Below are 26,944 nucleotides of genomic sequence, written 5' to 3'. Positions count from 1 at the left end.
TATACCCTTTGTTGGCAATGAGGTCAAACGTTTTCTGTTAGTCTTCACAAGGTTTTCACACACTGTTGCTGGTATTTTGGCCCATCCCTCCATGCAGATCTCCTCTAGAGCAGTGATGTTTTGGGGCTGTTGCTGGGCAACACAGATTTTCAACTCCCTCCAAAGATTTTCTATGGGGTTGAGATCTGGAGACTGGCTAGGCCACTCCAGGACCTTGAAATGCTTCTTATGAAGCCACTCCTTCGTTGCCCGGGCGGTGTGTTTGGGATCATTGTCATGCTGGAAGACCCAGCCACGTTTCATCTTCAATACCCTTGCTGATGGAAGGAGGTTTTCACTCAAAATCTCACAATACATGGCCCCATTCATTATTTCCTTTACACGGATCAGTCGTCCTGGTCCCTTTGCAGAAAAACAGCCCCAAAGCATGATGTTTCCACCCCCATGCTTCACAGTCGGTATGGTGTTCTTTAGATGCAACTCAGCATTCTTTGTCCTCCAAACACGACGAGTTGAGTTTTTACCAAATCTTCTCCTGGATAATCCAAATGCTCTCTAGCAAACTTCAGACGGGCCTGGACATGTACTGGCTTAAGCAGGGGGACACGTCTGGCACTGCTGGATTTGAGTCCCTGGCGGTGTAGTGTGTTACTGATGGTAGGCTTTGTTACTTTGGTCCCAGCTCTCTGCAGGTCATTCACTAGGTCCCCCCATGTGGTTCTGGGATTTTTGCTCACCGTTCTTGAGATCATTTTGACCCCATGGGGTGAGATCTTGTGTGGAGCCCCAGATCAAGGGAGATTATCAGTGGTCTTGTATGTCTTCCATTTCCTAATAATTGCTCCCACAGTTGATTTCTTCAAACTAAGCTGCTTACCTATTGCAGATTCAGTCTTCCCAGCCTGGTGCAGGTCTACAATTTTGTTTCTGGTGTCCTTTGACAGCTCTTTGAACTTGGCCATAGGGGAGTTTGGAGTGTGACTGTTTGAGGTTGTGGACAGGTGTCTTTTATACTGATAACAAGTTCAAACAGGTGCCATTAATACAGGTAACGAGTGGAGGACAGAGGAGCCTCTTAACTTCTTCGATATAGGGGGCGCTCTTTTAATTTTTGGATGAAAAACGTTCCCGTTTTAAACAAGATATTTTGTCACGAAAAGATGCTCGACTATGCATATAATTGACAGCTTTGGAAAGAAAACACTGACGTTTCCAAAACTGCAAAGATATTGTCTGTGAGTGCCACAGAACTGATGTTACAGGCAAAACCCAGATAAAAATCCAATCAGGAAGTGCCGCATTTTTTGAAACCGCCTCATTCTAATGACTCCTTATATGGCTGTGAAGGAGCTAGGAGTCAGCTTACGTTTTCCACATTTTCCCCAAGGTGATTACAGCATTGTGACGTATTTGTAGGCATATCATTGGAAGATCATAAGAGACTACATCCACCAGGTGGTCGCTTGGTGTGCTCCGTTGCAATTATTGCGCAATCTCCAGCTGCAGTATTTTTCCGTTTGCTTCTGATGACAAGCCAACTGCTACCACTGATAGATTATCAAATAGATATGTGAAAAACACCTTGAGGATTGATTCTAAACAACGTTTGCCATGTTTGTCGATATTATGGAGCTAATTTGGAAAAAAGTTTGGCGTTGTAAGTGACTGCATTTTCGTTTTTTTTCTTAGCCAAACGTGATGAACAAAACGGAGCTATTTCTCTTAGCAAATGTTCATTTTTTCCAAAAAGATTATTTGTGTATCTAACTGAGAGTCTCGTCATTGGAAACATCCGAAGTTCTTCAAAAGGTAAATGATTTTATTTGAATGCTTTTCTTGTTTTTGTGAAAATGTTGCCTGCTGAATGCTAGGCTTAACCTCTAGCGTCGAGCAATCCCGTATCCGGGAGCGTAATCATAGCCTCAAGCTCATTACCATAACGCAACGTTTCCTATTCATGAAAATCGCTAATTAAATGAAATAAATATATTGAAACACAAGCTTAGCCTTTTGTTAACAACACTGTCATCTCAGGTTTTCAAAATATACTTTTCAACCAAAGCTACACAAGCATTTGTGTAAGAGTATTGATAGCCTAGCATAGCATTAAAGAAGTTCTTCAAAGGTAAATGATTTTATTAGAATGCTTTTTTTACAGGTATTTTTACAGGTCTGTGAGAGCCAGAAATCTTGCTCGTTTGTAGGTGACCAAATACTTATTTTCCACCATAATTTGCAAATAAATTCATTAAAAATCCTTTCCTCATTTTGTCTGGCATAGTTGAAGTGTACCTATGATGAAAATGACAGGCCTCATCTTTTTAAGTGGGAGAACTTGCACAATTGGTGGCTGACTAAATACTTTTTTGCCCCACTGTATGTGATACCCAAACGTGGATCACATTAAGATATCCAGCCAATCGCCAATCGCAATCGCAATATCGATGTCTCATACAATTGAACTAACAAGTGAAATTGCCAGATTTACTTCAAGTGGATCTTTTAAATAATATCCAAATTGATTGGGTTTCTACAATGAGACAATTTAAATTTTTCCACATTAACTTCTCTAGGAATTTTGGATGAAAAGCATGCCCAAATTCAACTGCCTGCTACTCATCCCCAGAAGATAAGATATGCATATTATTAGTAGATTTGGATAGAAAACACTCTGAAGTTTCTAAAACTGTTTGAATCATGTCTGTGAGTATAACAGAACTTATTTGGCAGGCGAAACCCAGAGGACAAACCATTCAGATTTTAGCTTTTTTGAGGTCACTCTTTTCAATGGTTTTCATTGGGAATCCAGATTTCAAAGGGACCTTCTTGCAGTTCCTACCGCTTCCATTGGATGTCAACAGGCTTTAGAAATTGGTTGAGGTTTTTCCTTTGAGAAATGAAGAAGTAACATTGTTCAGAATGAGGCTCGAGGGAAGTGTACTTTTTGTTAGAGGCGCATGACCTGAAAGCCCACTCCACTTTGTTTTCCTCCGGTATTGAACACAGATCATCCAGTCTTCAATTTTATTGATTATTTATGTTAAAAAATACCTAAAGTTGTTTTAAAAAAGTAGTTTGAAATGTTTGGACAATTGCTTACAGGTAACTTTTGAGATATTTTGTAGTCACGTTGTGCAAGTTGGAACCGGTGTTTTTCTGGCTCAAACGCGGCAAATAAATGGACATTTTGGAGATATATCGACGGAATTAATCAAACAAAAGGTGATGTTTATGGGACATATTGGAGTGCCAACAGAAGAAGCTCGTCAAAAGGCATGAATTATATTTTTTATTTCTGCGTTTTGTGTCGCACCTGCAGGGTTGAAATGTGCTTTTCTCTCTTTGTTTACTGGGGTGCTATCCTCAGATAATTGCATCGTTTGCCTTCGCCGAAAAGCCTTTTTGAAATCTGACACGTTGGCTGGATTTAAAACAAGTGTAGCTTTATTTTGGTATATTGAATGTGTGATTTGAAAGTTGAATTAATTTATTTGAATTTGGCGCTCTGCATTTTCACTGGATGTTGGCCAGGTGGGACGCTACCGTCCCACATATCCCAGAGAGGTTAACCTCTTGAAGCTAGGGGGCACTATTTTTGGGGGGAAAAATAACGTTCCCAAAGTAAACGGCCTATTTCTCAGGACCAGATGCTAGAATATGCATATAATTGACAGATTAGGATAGAAAACTCTCTAAAGTTCCCAAAACTGTCAAAATATTGTCTGTGAGTATAACAGAACTGATATTGCAGGGGAAAACCTGAGCAAAATCAAACCAGGAAGTGGATTCTATTTTGAAACTCCATGTTCCATAGCCTCCCATTGCTCCCAAAACATCCGAAGATCAAAGGTAAACAATTCATTTGAATGATTTTCTGATTTTCGTGATCAAGCTACCTGATGCTAAGTGTACTTAATGTTTTGTCATGCGATCGATAAACTTAAACGCTTGGATTGCTTTCGCTGTAAAGCATAATTTCAAAATCTGAGACAGGTGGATTAACAAAAGGCTAAGCTGTGTTTTGCAATATTGCACTTGTGATTTCATGAACATTTTCAGTAAAATTATTTGACTGAGGCGCTATGCTATTCAGCGGTTGCTGATGACAATTATCCCTCTTAAGGGATGAGTAGCTTCAAGAAGTTTGAACACAATGACTAAGTGGACTCTGCAATGCAGCAGAATTCCACCCTTAGGTGCCTTCTGGAGGAAGTCCAGAATGGTCACGCTCTACAGCGTGACTACCTATCCAAGCAACCGGAGCCCTGTACTCACAGGACTAAAGACGATAGGTTTCAGACTTTGCCTCCCTCATGTGTCCCTCAGTCTTCTCCTCTTGGCCATTCGGCACTGAGTAATATGGAGCCTTTTGGCCAACAACAACAAAGCTTGGCTTCTCCTCTTGGCCTTTCAGCCCCAATTTCCCCACAGGAGGAAGCCAACCCTCTCCGCCCACTTGGTGCAGAATACCTTGACAAACTCGTCAGGAACTTCCCCACCTTTGACCCCGTTTCAGGTCAGCCTAAAGACACTGACATTCCTAGCTGACATATAGGATGCATTGGATGGCTACCCGAACGCTACAGGTTCTGACAGGTTTTACCTGTTGACGCGAATGTCGAATAGACACGTGACGAGGTTCATTCACCTACAACAGCAACACGTGCTAAATGACTACACTAAACTTGCCACAGTTTTGAAATGAGAATTCAGTGGTTCTGCGACTCGCAAACAAGATAGCTCACTGGCTAACACCATCAAACAAGCTCAGAACGAACACCCACAAGCATACTACCATAGACTTCGTTCAGCTTACTTTGGCCTACTCATTGAAACAGGAATGGAAGCACTGCTACCATTCAAACAAATGTTTCTGTCTAACATGTATCCCACCTTCATTACCTACTTGGGCCTGGAGGGCTGTTTAACTTGTCATGCGCTAATTGATTTGGGCATGACAATATCGCTCATCTGTCAAACATTGTTCAATTCTCTCAAAAGGGCTTTGAAACCACCTCAACATTGGTTAAAAGTGGAACGATGCGACACTAAACTTCAAGGGGTCACTCAGACTACCTCGCCTCTCACATTGAGAGTCATGCTGAAACTACACTTCCAGGACGTATCGCTCGTTCTTGCCTCTGTGTATGCTACCAGCCTGGAATCTGAACCCCTGCTACTTAGAGCAGACTTGACGGATCGGTTACTCCCACTGATGGATTGGAAAACCAACCATGTATGGTCACAGGCCACAGTGCCTTCTCCACTGACCACACGGTCTTCTCCTAACGCCAGCTGCAACGCAATCATTCCTGAGGGGTATCTGTTGAAAGCACCCCTTGGGAAAAAGACGTTTAGAAACCTCTTGGTGCAGAAGATGTTAAGATATCTCGATACCTTCCATCAGCCAACCTGACTGACCATTCTTTTCAAGATTTCGAGCCAGCTGCCTCTGTGATTGAGCAACTTCCCTCCTCCTTGCAGTTGTGCAATACAGTAGTTGAGATGAACTTCTCTTGCCCTTTGGACACTTCCGCAAGCACTGCGGACATCTCAGCAAGAAAAACAGATGCGCAGAGTATACTCTGCTTCCGATGATACACCTTCCGCTTTGTGGGGGACTATCACCTCTTACAATGACACTAATGGCGCCAGTCCAGCAACTGACTACGGACAACACCGTACGATGCCGCCAGAGCAGAAAACAAATCTAGTTGTAAACTCCCCTATGAGAAGAGTGAGGAGCAGACAGGCCCCTAGATGGGGAAAATCTTAGAACACATCTAAGATATTAGTAGAAAGAGGAGGAAGGGAAGCGCTACTAAGGTACACAATAGTACATTTTGGTAGACAGAAGGTGCTCTTTGGTTAAAGGGGTAAATTGGTCATCAAAAAGGAGGACCAAGGCACTCTTCATATAATTGATTAAAATGCCTTTATTAGTATGGTATGTTCAATAGAAACAAAGTTGTTAAAAACCGACACGTTTTGGCTGCATTGCCTTCGTCAGGGAGTACAAAAAAAAAAGGAATACAATGTCCTCTTTTGAACAGCCTTTCAATTAGACCTAATTGGAAGAGGGAGTGGTTACACAATTGATTAGACACACCTAGTAAGCAATACTATACACATTAAAAGGTGAAATACTGTAGCTAAGTTATCATAAAATTACAACTCCAAGCTAGAAGTATCAGAACACTAAAAGGTAGTTCTAACCTTAAATATGACTGGGAGAAGTGTCAAGAATAAGAAAGCAATATATTCCATAGTACACTCGTACACCGTACGACATTTGGAATGAGACTAACGTGAGGTAAATAATAATTAATTAATTAGAAGACTAATTGATCAGCTATTAAAATATCTGAAATGTTATATTAGGAAAATTATAACTTTGTAATCTCAAGATTTTCCTTGGTGCCCCATCTTCCTAGTTAATTAAGTAATAATAGAGAATTGATTTGATAAAATAACAGTCTTCACTTTTATGATGCCAAAGACACGACACCTGTTACTACACTACCTCCCCCTACCTCTCCGTGATGTCCTGTAACTACACTACCTCTCCGTGATGTCCTGTAACTACATTACCTCTCCCTAACCCTCCGTGATGTCCTGTAACTACACTACCTCTCCCTAACCCTCCGTGATGTCCTGTAACTACACTACCCCCTCCCTAACCCTCCGTGATGTCCTGTAACTACACTACCTCTCCCTAACCCTCCGTGACGTCCTGTAATTACACTACCTCTCCCTAACCCTCTAGGATGTTCTCTCAGTGTGTGTAGTTACCGGTGGCTGCTGCAGGCTGGCTGGGTCCTGTATCTACCATCAATAGGTCAGCCAGACCACTACTGGAGGGCTGGGGTGCTACTGCGGACAGAGTCTGGAACAAAGAGAAGGAGAGGAGAGATGTGAGTAGAGACAGAGGGAGCTAGACTGCACTGTCCACTGTTAACACCAGATGGCAACAATAAGCTAGAGTGAACCAGCATGGACTGAATGCACATGGACACATGTGCACACACCAGTTTTGCAGAGGTATCAGGGCTCTTATCTCCTGTGTAGTGGGCTGCGGCTCCCAGGGACACAGTTTTGGATGGAACCCCGCCTCTCTTCTTGGTTGCAGTGGTTTCTGTTGCCTGGACGATCTGGACGCTCTTGGTCGTTACGGTTTCCTCCTCGTCTTTGAACACTGACCTCCCAGACTGGCCATTCTGCGACGGGCGACCTCGCTCCTCCTCGTTGTCACTAAGGAGACCAAAGAGGACGCTTTGTTTTGGGGATAATTCAATAGAAAAAGTGTGGGACTAAAGTATGACAGAACATCAGGTTTTTGATATACTGTAATATTTGTTTATTTCAACCTTTAGAGCCATTGATGTTAAAAACCTGTTGCTAGGGCGACCTGGCAAGAAGGCAAAACAGGGAAATAGTGTGTATATAAAATATTACAGAAAAATACAAAAAAAACAAAGTGTCACAAGTTCCAGATACATTTGAAGATTAGAAACAACTGCTGCTAATCAAACAGTGTTGTCAGAGTCTTAACAGGCAAGGACACTAACTCCCCTAACTTTAATATAATTTGAAGCATGTTCCAGGATGAAGGGGCATTATGGGAAAAAATATTGTTTCCCCATCTCAGTTCTAGCCTTAGGAACAGACAAGGACAGCAGTGACTGTGAACGAAGACGGTATTGAGTGACTTATCTAGTCAGTGAGGAACAGAGATACAAAGGGAGTTGTTCCATCAATGCTTTAGCCTCCTGGTGGAGAGAGACGACACTGCACCACAGCATACACATCACAGTGATGGGTGAGAGAGCTAGCATTTGTAATAAATCTTAAAGCACCATGATATGTACACCATGTCCAGAGTTTAAGGTACTTGCTGAGGCCTGAATATAAACAATATCCCCATACTCCAGCACCGATAACCAAGTGCTTTGATTAAGATCCGTTCTGATTAACATTGAAAAGCATGATTTGTTCCTAAAATAGACACCCAATTTCAACCTACAATTCAGCTTTTCATCTAACCAAATCCCAAGATACTTATAGGAGATGACCCTATCAATTTGCTGGCCTTTTTTAGTTCAATTCTGCAGGTGTTAACTTTCAGGGAAGTGAAAAACTATACATTTAGTTTTCCTTGCATTAAGCAATTGCACAGTCCTCTTATGGCCTCAGAGTTTGGAGATAACCAGTCCCAGTTTAAAACCAGTCCCAGTTTAAAATCGCCCATAAGGACCATTTCACCTGCCCCCCCCCCCCTCAAAAAATACCTTAGTTCAGTAACCACACATCTATTTTTAATATAGATGGCTATACCTCTCCCGTTACTTTGTCAGTCACATCGATACACATTATAACCATCCAAGCCTGTAGACTGACTCAGAACTGATTCTTGTGACTCTCAAACCCGGATCCGGGAGCGTAATCATCGCCTGACACTAATTAGCATAACGCAATGGACATAAATCTTCCTAGAAAATCTTCCTATTCATGAAAATCACAAGTGAAATATATTGGAACACAGCTTAGCCTTTTGTTAATCACCCTGTCATCTCAGATTTTCAAAATATGCTTTACAGCCAACGCTAGACAAGCATTTGTGTAAGTTTATCATAGACTAGCATAGCATTATGCCTTGCTAGCAGCACGCAACCTCGTCACGAAAATCAGAAAAGCAATCAAATTAAATTGTTTACCTTTGATGAACTTCGGATGTTTTCACTCACGAGACTCCCAGGTAGATAGCCAAAGTTCATTTTTTCCCCAAAATATTATTTTTGTAGGCGAAATAGCTCCGTTTGTTCTTCACGTTAAATTAGCTCCATAATATCGACAGAAACATGGCAAACGTTGTTTATAATCAATCCTCAAGGTGTTTTCCTAATATCTATTTGGTAATATATCCGTCGGACAATTAGTTTTTCAGTAGGACCCATTGGAGTAATGGCTACCTCTGTATTTTATGCGAGAATCTCTCTCGGAGCCACCATGGGACCACTTACGCAATGTGGCCGCCTACGGCTATTCTTCAACAGAAATGCGTAAAACTACGTCACAATGCTGTAGACACCTTGGGGAATACGTAGCAAGCATAAGCTCGTTGATGGCACATTCACAGCTGAATAGGGAGTCATTGGAACGCAGCGCTTTCAAAACCTGGGGCACTTCCGGATTGGATTTTTCTCAGGCTTTCGCCTGCAACATCAGTTCTGTTATACTCACAGACAATATCTTTACAGTTTTGGAAACGTTAGAGTGTCTTCTATCCAAAGCTGTCAATTATATGCATATTCTAGCATCTTGTCCTGACAAAATATCACGTTTAAAAGGGTAACGTTTTTTTTCTCCAAAAATGAAAATACTGGCCCCTAGTACCAACAGGTTTTAAAGCAGGTCTGGAACAGAACTAAGACATCTGGGTCAGCAGTGTGAACGCAGACTGTTATCATGTCCATTTTCAGCATCACACTCCTCACATTAATATGCATCAGTCCCAACCTGATCTAGTTTTAAAATCATTTGGAGTTGGAAGTTCATCCATAGCCAATGGGCCTGGGTTTGGGTGAATGTTTCCTGACCCATAGCCAATGGGACTGGGTTTGGGTGAATGTTTCCTGACCCATAGCCAATGGGACTGGGTTTGGGTGAATGTTTCCTGATCCATAGCCAATGGGACTGGGTTTGGGTGAATGTTTCCTGATCCATAGCCAATGGGACTGGGTTTGGGTGAATGTTTCCTGTCACCAAAAGCAGAATAATAATAAAACACCTTGATTTGTTGCTTCCTAAAATCTCTCTGCACTTAGATGATTTAAAATAATCCAAACTATAGTCAACTGATCCAACAAACAGTTTTTAGCCAGTCCAAACCCTGTAGATGCGAAAGGCTTATGAAGAGGAGTCAAATGGTAACACAATGGGATCCCTCTGAAAGATACAAGCTGCTATACTATCAGTTAAAGTAGGATTTGGCGGTATCTCTGGGTTAGGGAGATGAGATCGTCTCAGTTATCAAAAACAATGTAATGAGCCATAACCCATGAAGGTAGCAATTAACACCATTTGTACAAAAACACTAATTTTAACCACTGAATCCAACAGTTCACTAAAACAAAAAGAAAACAAGTATGCAGAGTCAGTCTTTTGAAATCTTAAATTCCCTAAAAATGTTCAGTTGTAGCCTACAGGTCCAGCAGTCAGAAACCAAGAGTGCCCCCAAGCAAAATAAAATGCGCTGACAGGGATTTCGACCAGTGTGTGTGGATCTGGTCAATGTGCCCAGGGTGAGTGGATCTGGTCAATGTGCCCAGTGTGTGTGGATCTGGTCAATGTGCCCAGTCGCCTTGCAGTAGGCTACCGCACAGTGAGGCAGCAGCAGGCCCAGTAGACCAGCGGTGGCGAGCCCACCCGTTGGGGAAATCCTGGGCTAGGAAGCCCAGCGCATCTAGATGTTATGTCACAGCACAGAAACCGGCCTGCGGCTGCCACCACATAAAACACAGCAAGGCAAGAGAGTCAGAAGACTCGGTCAGATGAAAAACCTGACCGTCGTGTCTAGTCACAGCACAGATGTATCCTCTCTCGGCTTTCAGGGCGGGCACCATACCCGTCTCCTCGTGTAGAAACCAGCAGATAACATTGCTTGGTTTACAAGCGATTTTAACGCTTTGATCCTGTAGCATTTTAGATCTTACCTGTTGTTTGAGGACAACTCTCAGCCTATAACGGTTTTGCGAAGTAATAAAAAAAATGAAACAAACAGTGTGACAACACGCTCAGTGAAACTGCCCTGCAGCAATCTTGAATCTAGGTTGGCATGTTATAGTGGAGGACAGAGGGTAGCTCTCTAACATACTGTAATGTGATATGAGGAGGACAGAGGGTAGCTCTCTAACATACTGTAATGTGATATGAGGAGGACAGAGGGTAGCTCTCTAACATACTGTAATGTGATATGAGGAGGACAGAGGGTAGCTCTCTAACATACTGTAATGTGATATGAGGAGGACAGAGGGTAGCTCTCTAACATACTGTAATGTGATATGAGGAGGACAGAGGGTAGCTCTCTAACATACTGTAATGTGATGAGGAGGACAGAGGGTAGCTCTCTAACATACTGTAATGTGATGAGGAGGACAGAGGGTAGCTCTCTAACATACTGTAATGTGATGAGGAGGACAGAGGGCTAACATACTGCAGAGGGTCTCTCTAACATACTGTAATATGATATGAGGAGGACAGAGGGTAGCTCTCTAACATACTGTAATATGATATGAGGAGGACAGAGGGTAGCTCTCTAACATACTGTAATATGATATGAGGAGGACAGAGGGCAGCTCTCTAACATACTGTAATATGATATGAGGAGGACAGAGGGTAGCTCTCTAACATACTGTAATATGATATGAGGAGGACAGAGGGTAGCTCTCTAACATACTGTAATGTGATATGAGGAGGACAGAGGGCAGCTCCAACTTCTCCCTGTACCTCAGTTTGTAAGGCTCTACCTCCCACTCTCTATTTGAGTTATTAATACATGTCCTTAGTCTTTCTTGCAAACTCAACCAGGGGAACTGGTCTCTCTCTCCTAACCTGAATCTGTCTGGAGAGTCATCCCTGTCCTAACCTGAATCTGTCTGGAGAGTCATCCCTGTCCTAACCTGAATCTGTCTGGAGAGTCATCCCTCTCCTAACCTGAATCTGTCTGGAGAGTCATCCCTGTCCTAACCTGAATCTGTCTGGTGAGTCATCCCTCTCCTAACCTGAATCTGTCTGGTGAGTCATCCCTGTCCTAACCTGAATCTGTCTGGAGAGTCATCCCTCTCCTTACCTGAATCTGTCTGGTGAGTCATCCCTCTCCTTACCTGAATCTGTCTGGTGAGTCATCCCTGTCCTAACCTGATCCCTGTCCTAACCTCTGTCTGGTGCAGATTCAGGTGCAGAGAGATGCCTGTTGAGACTGGGACAACAACAACTCCAGATAAGAAGAGTGGGAGGCCAAACTGCCACAAGCAGTTGGAGCTGCCCTGTCTCACTCATATCACGTGCAACCTCCTGCCTCTGTTTTCACCATATCATGTTTTGGCTATGTTAGAGAGCCTCTATTACTATATATCATATTGCAGTAGGCCAGAAAGCCTCCTCCTCATATCTGTGCAGTATGTGAAACTACCCTGTCCTCATTACAGTGTTGAGGAAGCACCTCTGTCCTCCCTCATCTGGTATGTTGAAGCTACCTGTCCTCTCGTCACTGTGCAGCTATGTTGAAACTTGCCACTCTGTCTCTCATATCACGTACAGTAATGTTAGAGCTACCCTCTGTCCTCATAATATCTGTCACGCCTGGTGAAGAGCTGCCTGTCTCCTCATGTTGAGAGCACCTCTGTCTCCTCGCTATCACATTACGGTATGTTGAAACCTCTGTCTCCGCCTGTATGCTGCGGCCTGGAGACCAGATTGCTGCAGGTGGCGTGTTGTGCACTGTTTGTTTCATTACGTACTTCGCAAAGGCCGTTATGAAGCAGTGTCCTCAACAACAGGTAGATCTGGAAATGCTACGGGATCAAGCTGTTATGCTGCTGGTTTCCTACGCAGAGCCGGTAGTGCCAGCCCTGGCCGGAGATACGTCTTGGGTGTGACTGGATTACGACTTGATCAGGAGGCTCAAATCTGACCAGCTCTGACTCTTGCCTGGTGGCAGCCGCAGGCCGGTTTATGTTGCAGCATCACAGATCGGCTGGCAACCCGGGATTTCAGCGGTGGGCTCGCCACCGCTATTCACTGCAGGGCCACTGCCTCACTGTGCGGCCTACTGCAGGCATTTGGCGAATCCTACACTGGCACGGCCAGATCACTTTCACCCTGGTGACAGATCACGCACTGATAGAATCCCTGTCGCGCGATACACAGCAGGGAGGCACTCTTGGTTTCTGACCTTGAACCTGAGCTACAGCTGAACAGATTTGACTCTGCATGCTGTTTTCTTTGTTTTGAGTGAGCTGTTGAATTCAGTGGTTAAACCAGTGTTTTTGTACAAATGGTGATAAGTACTACCTTCATGGGTTGTAACCATTATTGTTTTTGATAACGAGCGATCTCTCTCCCTAACCCGAAGATACATGAAGTACTGATAATAACGCTATCTTTCAGAGGACTCCCGACGTGTTCATTGACTCTCTTCATAAGCCTTTCGCATCTACGGGAACTGAACTGGCTACTTGTTTGTTGGATCAGTTGACAGTTTGGATTGTGCATCATCTAAGAAGTGAGAAATTACGAAGCGGCAAATCAGGTGTTTATTATTATTCTGCTTTGTGACGGAAGAACATTCACCCAAACCAGTCCCGTGGCTATGGATATCGAGGAAACATTCACCCAAACCCGTGGCTTATAGATCGTATTCACCCAAGCCAGTCAGCCAACCATGAATCGGCATTCACCCAGGCCCGAGTCCCGTGTATGGTCAGGCCTTCACCCAAGCCCAGTCCCACATGGCATGAATCAAATATTCACCCAAGCCAGGCCCCGCCCAACATGGACTCCAACCAATGATTTTAAAACTTAGGTGGCTCTGTGAGTGTGTTGCGAAAATGGTATGATGCCCAGTCTAGTTCACACTCTGACGGGTAATTCTGTTCAGACATAACTAAAGCTGTTGGGAGCCGTATTTAATTTTGGAGAAAAAGCGTTACCACAAGCGTCTTTGTCGGGACAGATGTAGAGATATTGCATGATTGACGGCGGATAGAAGACGCTCTGGCAGACAACTGAGGTGTCTGTGAGTATGGCAGAACTGTTGTTACGGGCGAAGCGAAAAAACTCAATCGTGCCAGGTTTGGCATGTTGTGACATTCAGCTGTGAATGTGCCATCCAGCGAGCCTTAACGCTGCGTGACGATGCCACAGCCATTATCTGGCAGCTCACGCTCTGTTGAGAAGAGGCTGGCGTGGCGTATAATTATTCCCATGGTAACTCCGGGCGTTCGCACTTCCTCACAGAGGTAGCCATTGCACCAATGGGTCTACTGAAACTGGTGTCGGCAGTCTAATGCAGAAATAGATATTAGGAAACGCGAAGAACGATTACTGGCGTTTGCCTGTTTCTGTCGTGTTATGGGCGGCTAGCATTGACTGGCGAGCTATTTAAGCCTGCAAGAAATAATGTTTGGGGAAAAAAATGAACTTTGGCTACCTGGGTCTCGTGGTGAGCATCCGAGGCCATCAGGTAAACAATTGAACGATTGCTTTCATTTTCTGTGCTGCTAACTTATGTGGTCACATGATAAGCTGCAAATAACGTCTGGGTGTATAGCATATTTTGAAACGAGTTGACGGGGTAACAAAGAAAGCTGAACTGTTGGCGCGTATTTTCATGGTCAGAGTAGGAAGATTTATGTCCATTGAATTATGCTAATTGGCTCGTCAGCGATCGCTCGGGTGTTGAAACTCAGTTCTGAAATCGGTACGAGCTTGGATGGTATAATGTATCGATAGTGAACGAGCCAGGAAGTATAACCATCTATATTAAATAGATGTGTGGTACGAACTAAGGTATTTTGAAGAGAGCAAATGTATGGCGATTTTAAACTGGGACTGGTTTTAAACTGGGACTGGTTATCTCAAACTCTGAGCCAAAGAACTGTGCAATAGCAATCAGGAAAACTTAATGTATAGTTTTTTCACTTCACAGTAACACCTGCAGAATAATTTAAAAGACCAGCAGGTCGGTAGGGTCATCTCCCTATAGTATCTTGGACTATTAGATGGCTGGTGTAGGTTGAGGCCGAATTGTCTTAGGAGCAAATCATGCTTTCAATAAAGAACAGTTAATCCCAGCAACCTGATTGCTCGTGCTGGAAGTAACTGGGGATGTGTTTATATTCAGGCCTCAGCAATACCTTAAGCGGACATGTTGTACATATCATGGTCTTGCAAGAATTTATTACAAATGTAACTCTCATCACTACAATATCTTTGGCGCGGTCGCTCTCTCCGTGATGGAGACAACCCCTTTCTGTTCTCACTGACTGGAAATAAATAAATGTTCAGACCGCGTCACCATGTCTTGTTCACAAGGCCAGAACTGAGATGAGAAACAATATTTTTATATCCAGCTTCTCAGGGCATGCTCAAATACTATTGAGATAGGGGATTAGTGATCGCCTGTTAGACGACAGCACTGTTTGACGGCAGTGTTTCTGTCTTCATTGAACTTGTGTTTGTTTTTGTATTTTCTGTATTTTTATATACATATACCCTGTTTGCTGTACCAGGTAAGCCTTGTGCAGGTTTTTAACGTAGCTCAAGGATAAGCAAAGTATTACAGTATATCAAAAAGCACAGATGTTCTGTCAAGTCACACTTTCTATTGAATTATCCCCAAATAAGCGTCCTCTTTGGTCTCCTTGTGACAGCGAAGGAGGAGCGGTGCCCGTGCGCTCCGGTCTGGAGGTCAGTGTTGGGCGGAGTAAGTAACGACAGCGTCAGATGGGTCCGGGCAACAGGCCACTGCAACCAGAGAAGGCGGGTTCATCAACTGTGTCCTGGGCTCACAATCTCACGGGAGACGAGCCTGACCTCTGCAAGCAGTATTTGTGTGATGTGTGTCAATCCATGCTGGTTCACTACAACATTGTTGCCATCTGGTGTTGGCAGTGGCGAGCCAGTCTAGCTCCCTCTGTCTCTACTCACATCTCTCTCTCCTTTCTTTGTTCAGACTTTCTATCTGTACCCCAGCCTCAGTGGTCTGGCTGACCTGATGAGCAGATACAGGACAGCCAGCCTGCAGCAGCACCGAGCTGCACGCTGGGAGAGCATCCCTGGGGGGCCAGGAGGTAGTGTCCCAGGCTGGAGGAGTTAGAGGAAGGAAGATGAGTCATTACAGGATCATCGCGGTAGGAAGAAATTTGTGGTCCTGAGGTCAGGAGAGGTGATGTGGATACGGGACGTCCACGAAAGGAGGCCAGGAGAGCAGCTACCAGACCCACGAGACATCCTTGAGGCTAATGTAGTTACAGGGCATCACGGAGGTAGAGAGAGAGGGCATCAAGTGGCTTTGGAGGTGTGATGTGTTTGGCATCCTTAAGAGAAGACTGTTGTTTTATCGAATCAATTCTATTATTACTTAATTAACAGGAAAGATGAGAACAGAAAATGCTGAGATTACAAGTTATAATTTTCTAATATGCTACATTTCGAATATTTTAATAGCTGACCGGTTAGTGTAATGGTGGTATTATTTACCTCGTGGTATCTCATTCAAGCAATCGCGCAGTGTACAGTACTGCTATGGAAATATGACTAACTGCTATTCTTGACACTTTCTCCCAGTCATATTAGGTTAGAACTACAACGTGTTCTGATACTTCTAGCTTGAGTTGCTATTTTATGACCAACCTTTGTGTTCTGCTTTTTAATAATAGTATAGTGACAACTTGCAAATGTGTCCCTGTCAATTGTGTCCCTTCCTCTTCCAATGAGTCTACAATTGAAGCTGTTCAAGGAGCATTGTATTCCTTTTTTATCCCTGACGAGCAATACCGGCTAACGTGTCGAGTTTTTAACAGCTTTGACTATTGAGCATACCATACAATGAGGCATTTTAACTCAATTACTATGAAAGTGCGCTGATCTCGCGATGACAATTACTGCAACCAAAGAGCACCTTTCTGTTTACCCAAAATGTACCGCTACATTGTGTATAGCGCCCTTTCCTCTCTTTGCAGCAATAGCAGATGACGTTCTGCTTTCCCCATCGAGCCTGTCACTTTCTTCTCGCCCAGAGTTTACAACTGAACGTTTTGCTTTCTGTGACCCATCATGCGATGCCCGATAAAACAGTCGGCAACCGGATTTGCCGATATGTCATTGTAGAGTGATAGTCCCCGCAAGTTATCATCGACTTGAAGCCTGTCTGTTTTCTTGCTGAAGATCTTTATCGCAGTGCGGGTCCAGAGAACGGAAAGAAAGTTCATCTCAACTTGCTGCGTTGCACGGCTGCAGGAGGAAGTGCTCAATCACAGGCAACTGACGAATCTTGAAAGAATGGTCAGTCGGAACTGACTGATAGTATCGAGATGTCTTGGCATCTTCTGCCAGGAACTCTAACGTCTTTTTCCCAAGGTGCTTCAACAGATACCTCGGGAAATGATAGCGTTGCAATGGCGTCAAGACCGTGTGTCGGAAGGCACTGTGACTGTGACCATGCATGGTGGTTTTCCATCGTGAGGCGATCGTCAGGCTCTGCTCTGGCACTGAGGAGTTCAGGCCCAGGCTGGCCCAGCACATACAGAGGCAGAAGAGCCATGTCCTGAAGTGTGGACTCAGCATGACTCTGTGTGAGGCGACATTCTGTGTTACTGAGATTTAGTGTCAGTAATTCCACTTTTAACCAATGTTGGGCGGTTTCAAGCCCTTTAATTTGATATTTGACAGATGGCGATATTATCTATGCCCAAATCAATGGCGCGTGACAACCAAACGGCCACTCCGGGCCCAAAGTAGGCTGTGGTGGATTATATTGAACAGGCATTTGTTTGGATGACGGCAGTGCTTTCCATTCCTGTTTCAATAGTAGACCAAAAAATAAGCGGGCAGTCTATGTTATGCTGTGAGTGTTGGCACGATGGTGTTAACAACCATCTTCTGGCAGTCGCCGTACGAATTCTCATTTCAAAAACTGTGACGAGACAGATGAATCGGCCAACGCGTGTTACTGTTATGATGGTGTTACTAAGATCGCGTCTATGCGACATTGGCGTCAGCTGGTAAAACAATAAGCTGGCGCCGGTGTATCAATGCATCCTATGTCAGCTGAGAATGTGTGTTTAGGCTGACCTGGGCTGAGGTCAAGGTGAGGAGATTCGAGCAGTTTCAGCATTCTGCGCCAGTAGGCGGGAGGAAGGTAACTCTCTGTGAAAGTGAGGCACGAGAAGCCAAGCTTGTTGTTGTTGTAAAGGCTCCATGGCGAATGGCAGAGGAGACTGAGGGACGCATGGTGAAAGTCTGAGGCTATGTCTTTATTCTGTGACTGAAACTCACTTGAGATCAGGTAGTCACTTTGGCCTAATGAAGGCACGTGACCATTCTGAACTTTCTCAGAAGACTGGGAAGTGGAGATTCTGCTGCATTACAATCCTGTCATTGTGTTCAAACTTCTTGAAGCTACTCATCCCTTGGGAGATGGTGTCAAACAGCCGCTGGTGGCATAGCTCAGTCAAGCTAATTTTACTGAGAATGTTAAATAATCTGGTGCATGTACATGCAGCAGCCTTTGTTAATCCACCTGTCAGGCTGCAATTATCTTTGGCGGCAATATCAAGCGTTAAATTTATCGATAATGACAAACGTAAGTACGCAGCATCGGTAACTTGTCTGAAAATCGAAAATAAAATGGTGTTTACCGCTTTGATCTTCGGTGTTTGAGACATGAGAAGGCTTATGGAGAACATGGGATTTCAAAAAACAAATCACTCTGGTTGATTTTGCTTCAGGTTCCTGCAATATCGTGTTCCTTCTTTCTGAACACAATGTTTGACGGTTTTGGGAACTTTAAATCTGTCTGTCGGTATATGCGTCTGAATCAGGCCCGTTTGCTATTTTCCCCAATAGTGCTTTAACTTTCAACCTCTGCAGAGGATATGTGGGGCGATGCGTCCCCACCTGACAACATCCCAGTGAAAATAACGATATTCAAATAAAATTATTCAACTTTCAAATCACACATTCAATATGCCAAAATAAGCACGCCTATTTTAATCGGCCAACGTCATTTCAAAAGGCACCGGCGAAGGCTCTGGCACGATACGATATCTGATTGCCCAATGTAAGGAAAGCACATTTCAGCCCTGCGGAGTACGACACAAAAGCACTGAAATAAAATATGAACTACTTCTGCTGGCGGCTTCTTTCTGACGGCACTTCCAATATGATGCATGGCGCTCACCTTTGTTGTTAATTCGTCGACCATTCAAAATGTCCACTGTGAAGCTTTCTTGCACAACGTGACACAAAAATATCTCAAGAAGTTACCTGTAAGCAATTGTCCAAACGTCAAGCTACTAAAACAACTTTGATGACACAACATAAATAATCAATGAGTCGGGCCTAGTGATCTGTGTTCCAATACCGGAGGAAGCTGGGGGTGGAGATGGCTCAGATAAATGGCCTCTAACAAAGTACGCTTCCCTCGCTCATTCTGAACAATGTTAACTGTCGTACCGAGGAAAAGACCTCAGCCCATTTCTAGAAGCCTGTTGACATCGGAAGCGCATTCAGAAAATCCTTTAATCTGGTTAATGAAAAACCATTGAAAGTGACCTCAAAAAAGCTAGTCTGGTGGTTTGTCCTGTAACAAAATTCTGTTATATCACAGCATGATTCAAACAGTTTAGAAAGGTATTTTCTATCAGGTATCTTACTGGTAATGTGCATGTCTTATCTTCTGAGGATGGTAACGAACAGTTAATTTGGGCATGCTTTAATCAATTCACAAATTGTGGAAAATTTAAATTGTCTCGTGTGAGCAATCAGCTTGAATGTGTTAAAAGATCACTTGAAGTAAAATCTGGCAATTTCGCTTGTTGAACTTCAGTGGCCTGGTTGTCGATATTGCGACTAGCGAGTAACGGATATCTTAATGTGATCCGTTTGTAGCTACAGTGAGACAAAATATTTAATCAGCCACCAATTGTGCTGAAGTTCTCCCACTTAAAAAAGATGAGAGACTGTCGCCCTGTCATGAAACCTTCAGCATGCCGAACTAAAAATGAGAAAAATTTTAATGGTGTTGCAAATTATGGTGGAAAATAATGTTTGTCTACAAGCGACAAGATCTGGCTTTCACAGACTATATATACCTGTAAAGCATTCTAACAAAATCATTTACCTTTGAAGAACTTCTTTAATGTATGCTGGAAAGCTATCAATACTCTTACGCAAACTCTTTATTGGCAACTTTGTATATTTTGAAAACCTGGATATTTGTTAACAAAGGCTAAGCTTTGTTTCAATATATTTATTTCATTTGATGGCGATTTTCATGGTAGAAGCTTAACGTTATGTGTCTCGGCAGCTAGTAAACTAGCATTCGGCAGTAAGCCTTTTCACAAACAGAAAGCATTCAAGCTCTGTCGAGATGCAATGACGAAAATACTCGGTTAGATACGCAAATGTCTTTTTGGAAAAATGATTACATTTCGTTTATTCATCGCGGCTGAAAAATCTGATCGCTGTAAACTTTTCCAAGTCTTTCCATGAGCATGACGAAACGTGTTGGAATCAATCCTCAGGTGTTTTCGCATATCTATTTGTTGTCTATCAGTGGTAAGCAGTGGCTTGTCATCGAAGCAAGCGGCCTACTGCGGCTGAGACTGGCAGCAGTACTGTGAGGCTGCACTGCGTACCTGGTGAATGATCTTATGATGATATATACAAATACGTCTGTGCTGTAATCTCCTGAAAAATGAAACACAAGCTGACTCACAGCCCTTCACCCAGCCATATAAGTAGAAATGACCGATTTCTCCTGATTGAGACCTTATCTGGGTTTTACTGGCTGTATACTGTGGCGCTTTCACGAACGATATCTTGCAGTTTTGAAACGTCGTGTTTTCTTTCAAGAAAGTATCAGTCTATGCTGTAGTCAGTGACAAATATCTTGTTTAAAGGCGTTTTTCGGCTCAAAAAGTAAAACCTCGAAAGTAATCTGCTATACCTGTAATGGCGCCTGTTTGAACTGTTATCGGCTCTTGTATCCTCAAACGATGCTTCCCCTATCAACCCAGTTCAAGAGGCTGTCAAGTTGCCAGCTGGAGGTAGCCAGACCTGCACCAGGCTGGGGCTGAATCTTGGCAATGGGCAAGCAGCTGAAGAAATCGGCTTTATTGAAACAGTAAGAATGGGGTGAACACTGATAATGTCTCCCTTGATCTGGGGCTCCTGCTCACCCCCATGGTAAGTGATCTCAGAACGATGACAAATCCCAGGTACATGGGGAAGTGTGGTGACCTGCAGAGGACAGAAACCCACCGTAACACTAAAGCCGGGAGGCACAGGGCGTGTCACCTGCCAAGCGGCTGCATGTCCGGGCCGTGCGAGAAAGGCTGTTTGTTGTCCAGGAGAAGATTTGGTAAAGCTCGGCAAGTGTGTTTGGAAGGACAAAAATGCTGATTTCTAAGAACGCCATGCAACTTTGTGTGAGAGTGGCGGGCTGTTTTCTGCAGGGTTGGGGCGACATTCCATGGCAAGAAATGTGAATGGGGCCATGTGAATTGCAATTCCTTCCATCAGCAGGGTATTGAAAGATGGCGTGTCAACATGACTGGCGTCCCAAACTTACAGCAGAGTAGCAGTGGCTTCATAGAGAGCGCATTTCAGGTCTGGGTGGCCTAATACGTCTCCCGAATCTCAGCTTATAGAAAAATCTTTGGAAGGAGATGGCATCTGTGTTGCCAGCAACAGCTTCCCAAAATATCACTGCTCTAGAAGTTCACGGAAGATGGCAAAATACCGGCACGGCAGTGAAGCTGCTGTGAGAGACAACAGCGTTTGACCTCATTGCCAACAAGTATATAACTGAAAGTGATGAGAAAACTTTGTTATTGACAAATACTTATTTTCCACCATATTGCAAATAAGCTATTTAAAACAATGTGATTATCTGAATTTTTGCTCATTTTGTCTGTCATAGACAAATAGGCGTACTGGCCTCTCATCTTTTTCACAGTGGCTGATATCTTTTTTTTACTGTGCTCTTTTTCAGAAGTGTGGAGTCTTCTGCTCGATGACGCGAAATCTGAATCAAGCGAGAAGAACGAGACTTCAAAACAAGCGCGAGAACTGGCGAGGACACAGGGAAAAAGACTGTTTCCCCTTTTGTTAACTTAGCATCTTCGTGCAACTTTCTGAAATCGACGAGGTCGCACCATGGTTTACTATTGACGTCTCATGGTAAACGTTGGTTACGCTGGCTGTTGGCGGGTGACCATTTATGCGGATGCGTATTTACCACGCGGCAGTGGCGATCGAACAAATACCGGCGGAAATCAGGCTAGTCTGTCCTCAATTTCTGGCTCTGAAAGTAATATTGACTGGCGAAAATACTGCGTTTAATAGCGATAAATCTGGAAATTCATCACTCGTGAAATGTAATCCTTGCGCATGAATCACACTCTAAAGGAAATAATCAATATATATTTGCGCTCGGTGCTCGATAATCGTCTCTCTTTTGTTGGAAAGTTCATCATCTCCATCACTCGAGAGTCCCAAATCAGTTAACGTACTTCGGTCAGCTTCAGAACTGTTCTTATTATAGATGTTTTGGCGGTTGTCAGTATCTTAGGTGTGGTGAATTCCTGGCTGCGAACTGGCTATTAGTATCGACAGTTGCTCTTTCGACGGATAGAATCGTGGTGGGATTTAATAGTGGTATGGTGGAATAAACGGCAAATTACAACCTGCTATCTGGAGTTTGCTGATGCTCTACTCAAACCTTGGCTTCCCTCAGCGGGCAGACGAAGAATTTCTTCAGGTGTATCTGACCGTAACGGTAAGAAGAGGCTGTTCTGGCAGCCGAACCCGTGTCGGCGATATCTTTAGTTCATTTAAACAGAAATACAATTCTCTCACATTAATGGTTAACATCACCTTACATAATTTCACAAATGGTAATAACACTCATTCATTTATACAATAATTAGATACCGGAAGCACCTCGGCGAAGGCTTCTGTATAAGCAGAGTTATGACTAATGTGACTGTATTAATCTTTCTGGTCACCCGATCACTTAAAACAAAATGGACGATAAAACCAGCAACTTCTCCACTGTCGTTTACGCATTCTCAAGGCATGGACATTGTTCAGTTCTCAGCTGTGAACAGAATAAGTTCGCTTTGTTCTCTCTGTCTCTCTTTCTGCATGGCCATGTCTCCTTCTGTTTAGAGGGGGAGTCTCGCCCTTGCGCGTCATGACACGAATCATGGTAATACAGAGTGTGGAGTCTCTGGGCTTGATGTCGGCTTCTTAATTCACTCACAAGTGTTGGCATGCATGTCCGAACCTGATAGAAGAGACTGCTGACTTCGTCCTCCTGCTGCCTCTGTCGGCCTCTCCACGGTACTATTTAGAAAAGCATTAAGTGTCCCAGTATTTATAATTTATAATTTTTATGGTCTATCACTCTAACATTTTCTTCTCTTTTCTCAGCCTCCAGGCTGTGACGAGGAGACTGGAATGCTTCCTGGTGTGAGGCCCGTCCCCACTCCCCTCGCCCAGCCTCTGGCCCCAGCAACACTGACCTGTTTGGGGCTCTGTTGGCCAGCTCTGCACCAGCCTCAGCCTCCGCTGACCTGTTTGATCTGATGGGTCCAGGTCAGACCCAGTCGCCTCTCTGCCTCTCAGAGCCTCACCTTTAATATGACAGCACGAACCATCGCTGGTCCCGAATCTGGTAAATACAGGGCAGACGATGCGATAATTTACATCGTAAGTGTATTTGTGTGTCGATCACTGTTAATGAAGGTGGCAGTACTGCAGTAACTGAAAGGAGACTTACAGAAGGGAAAGGCAGAAAGCAGGTGCAGTGCTCCGCCTTCCACAGGGACAAACACGCGTGAAGGAACGTTGTGTCATGCAGGTTGTTTCTTACCGCAAGACCGGCCCCGTTTGCGGAATAATAAAACCTGACTACGCCAAAGACCAGCTGGCTGGCAGAATATGAAACCTGACCCTAATGTTCGTTCTGGATGAATGCCTTTCGAAAGATTTAACTCATCGAGTCATCATCGACGGTATAATTAGCATAGCGCGCATACTTCACAGAAAATATTCCTATTCATGTGCAAGTGTATTGAACGCAGCAACTGTACGATGTCACCCTGATAAATCAAAGAATTTTCAGAGCTATGCTTTTGCAGCCGAACAGCACATTTGATATCGTTTATCGATATTTGCTCATAGCATTTTGTCCAGCTAACGGCAGGCTGTTTCAGCGGTCGCAATCGAAGCAATCAGTAAATGGTTACCTTTGAAGAGCTTCGGATCTCGCCGCAGCTTCCAGTGAAACAGCAATGTTCCTTTTCCCAAGGTATTTTTGTAGGCGCTGGCGCGTTGTTGCCGCGTTTGGCTGAGAAATAAGCCACAGCCGGTCAGCACTGAAAAATATTCAGAGCTTTCCCGCCAATATCGACATGGCGAAGCGGTGTTGGCGTCCTCAAGGTGTTTTCAAATAATATTCCATAATATAGCACGGGACTAGTAACAGGACGTTATTTTTCGCCAGGGCATCACTCAAGTATCAGGTAAACCAGTGCAATGTAGCGCTTATGATATCAGCATCGTATAAAACACATCACAATGCTAACAGTACTGCTGTATGAAAAGCTGTCTGGTTGACCCATTCAGCAAGGCGCGAAGCGAGGGTCGCCAGACTTCGCCTGCAATATCCCGAGATTCTGTTATAGTCTGAACAATATTTTTACAGTTTTGAAACAGAGTGTGTTTTCTATCTAAGCTGTCAGTATATGTATATTCTGGCATCTGCCTATTAAATATCCCTGTTTACTCTCGAAGGTTTCCAAAATGAAAAATACTGCCCCTTGTCTCAAGGTGGCCTAAATATGTCACTGCATTATATGGTACGCTAATAAACCCGCGTCTGAACTGTCTGCCCCCCTTCCGGTTGGCGAACGTTACAGCAACATGTGCTGTGCGAAGAGGTTCCGGCGTCCCCTCCACCTGGTCTGATAAAGTGAACTTTCTGACTTTGCCTGGCATGTCAGCTCTGCACTCAGGAGGTGGCCTGAGTATATGATGTGGCTATGGGCACGGGATAGAAAATTGTGTTCCCAGCATTTAACTGTCTGTTAATTTCAAGCGTGTCCATTCGGTATTGAGCGCTCCCAGAGTGATGAGTTTTTCTTCCTATCGAGATGAACACAGACCATTCGGTGTGGGCGAAGTGAACAACCTCAGGAAAATTAGACATTCATTCGGTGTGGGGCTCCAAGGTCCCGAGAATGTGAACAGGCTTCTGTTATCAGGAGACACAAGTTCCATTCAGGCTTTACATTCAGTAAATGGAAATAGTTGCAAGAATTCATTTTTATTAACCTTAAGAGTACGCTAATGTTCTGTTATGTAGAAGCAGGATAATTTATTTTAACTGACAGAATGTGTGAACCGCATGTTGTATTGGTATGCGACTCCACTTCTTCCTGTTTCTGTTACCCCCTCCCACATGCTCTCCCCGGAATCGCCGGCATGGGGCCTTCGCGGCACCGCCCAGGCCGGCAACAACTCACATGATACGCCTGAGGTGCAAGAGATGGGCATGGCCACAGCCAGGCATGATGAGAATGGTATGAACATGGTACCATGCCATGGGCATGCCTGGTATATGGGCATTGAATCGAGATGCCAGCCATAATCTATGAGCTCTGGCATGGCTACAGCAGCAGGGTGGGCACGTGTTTGCAACTTCGAAATGAGGAAGAGAAGATGTGAAAGAGAAGGAGGAAGCTGTTGTTTTTCTCTCCATCCAATCGACAAATCTGTGAATTGTAAGAGCTGCAAACTAAGAATACTTGAATATTGTCAAGTATGTGCACTGCCCCTCACTGACTTCTCTTTTTGGGTGATAATAGTAAGTGTGAATATACATGAAGATGTATGTATGTTTTAATCATTGAGGCAGATCAGGGATTCAGAAAGTGATCCAGTAATGGTGTGATGACGGAATCGGAGAAAGACAATGGCGAGGAAATGAACTCAGAATTTTGCACGATGAAGCCAAACAAGCCAGTCTCGAAGTTAAGCAACCCCGTACAATTATATGCACAGGTTGTGCTGTATGGCAACTTTGCGTATCATTGTTTTAGAAATTGCATTTAAAATCGTTCTGTGGAATTGCCGCTTATGGTCTTCGCGAAAGTGTCGTAAGGGTTTTGCTTTCATAACACGACGTCCGGAAGTAACGAAGACTGGTTTTCCCCTATCATCACGCTAAAATATATTTTAGAATGTTGCCTCGACCCTACGACTGTAACCTTTATATTACAACAGACAGAAAAGTATTGAGTTGCTTGACATGATAATGAGAAGAGGTATTATTGGGCGAAGATCGAATGGGTGTTGTATGACTAAGTGATCTTTGTCTTTTTAACGCTATATCGGCGTTCACACTCTGGCCTCCTTCGGCTCGACCAGATTTAACGAATCGTGTCAGTTTGACCGATGGATGGTTTGGGTGGTGAATGAATGATAAAAGCTGTTAAGTGAAATATGTGTGTGCACAGGCTGTGGCCTTATGGGTATATATTTTAAGTTTTTCGCTGCATCCCAATAAAGGTGTCGTAGCTGTAGGAACAACCTCAGTGAAAATGTTCTTCTGGCATAATGCTACGAACAGGAGAATTTTCCTTCATTATGGCTTGCAGAGGCTGAACGTGGTTAAGACGTTACTGTTCAATTATACGGCGCAGTAATATGTGTGGTTCTTCTCAAGCCTCTGAAGTGGGGATATTCATACCTAGACTGATACTGATGAGTATACAGCACGTATGTAACTACTAGCCTACTGGAATGAGGAAGTTGCTGATGCTGATCCTGACGAGTTTTGCATCCCCGCAGTGGAACGGCTGATCTAGATCGCTGCGAGCATTTAAGTACGTATCTCTGAAGGTTTCGGGTGGGGAAAATTTGGGGGGATTCGCCATAACGCCTATTTTTGTGATGCCGCACTTTGTCGAAACTATGGCACAAACAATATCGATGCGCCTGTGGAGTACATTGGATACTCTACATCGTGAGGAGGCCATCGACCGGTGATACCTCGCATGTAGACTCGTCTTCCAAGGTCGATCACCATTCTGAATTTATTCAATTATCTTCAGTGAATTTTTACGAATTTGGTTGCTGACTAACCCTACGT

At 43.9% G+C, this 26,944-nt stretch overlaps 1 protein-coding gene across 1 annotated transcript in view; it reads right to left on the bottom strand.

Moving 5' to 3' along the window:
• clint1a (clathrin interactor 1a) overlaps positions 1-26,944 on the bottom strand; it is a 68,743-nt gene that overhangs the window by 6,907 nt on the left and 34,892 nt on the right. Inside the window, exons 6-8 of the mRNA XM_042303013.1 lie at positions 11,883-11,911; positions 7,029-7,251; positions 6,793-6,886 (exon numbers count right to left, since the gene is read on the bottom strand). Of these exons, the coding sequence (XP_042158947.1) occupies positions 6,793-6,886; positions 7,029-7,251; positions 11,883-11,911 (346 nt within the window). The remainder of the gene's footprint in view (positions 1-6,792; positions 6,887-7,028; positions 7,252-11,882; positions 11,912-26,944) is intronic.

The sequence above is a fragment of the Oncorhynchus tshawytscha genome, linkage group LG21 (genome assembly GCF_018296145.1).
Source record: "Oncorhynchus tshawytscha isolate Ot180627B linkage group LG21, Otsh_v2.0, whole genome shotgun sequence".
NCBI lineage: Eukaryota > Metazoa > Chordata > Actinopteri > Salmoniformes > Salmonidae > Oncorhynchus > Oncorhynchus tshawytscha.
Note: the sequence above shows the minus strand (reverse complement) of the source record. Positions and strands in the feature narration are given on the sequence as shown.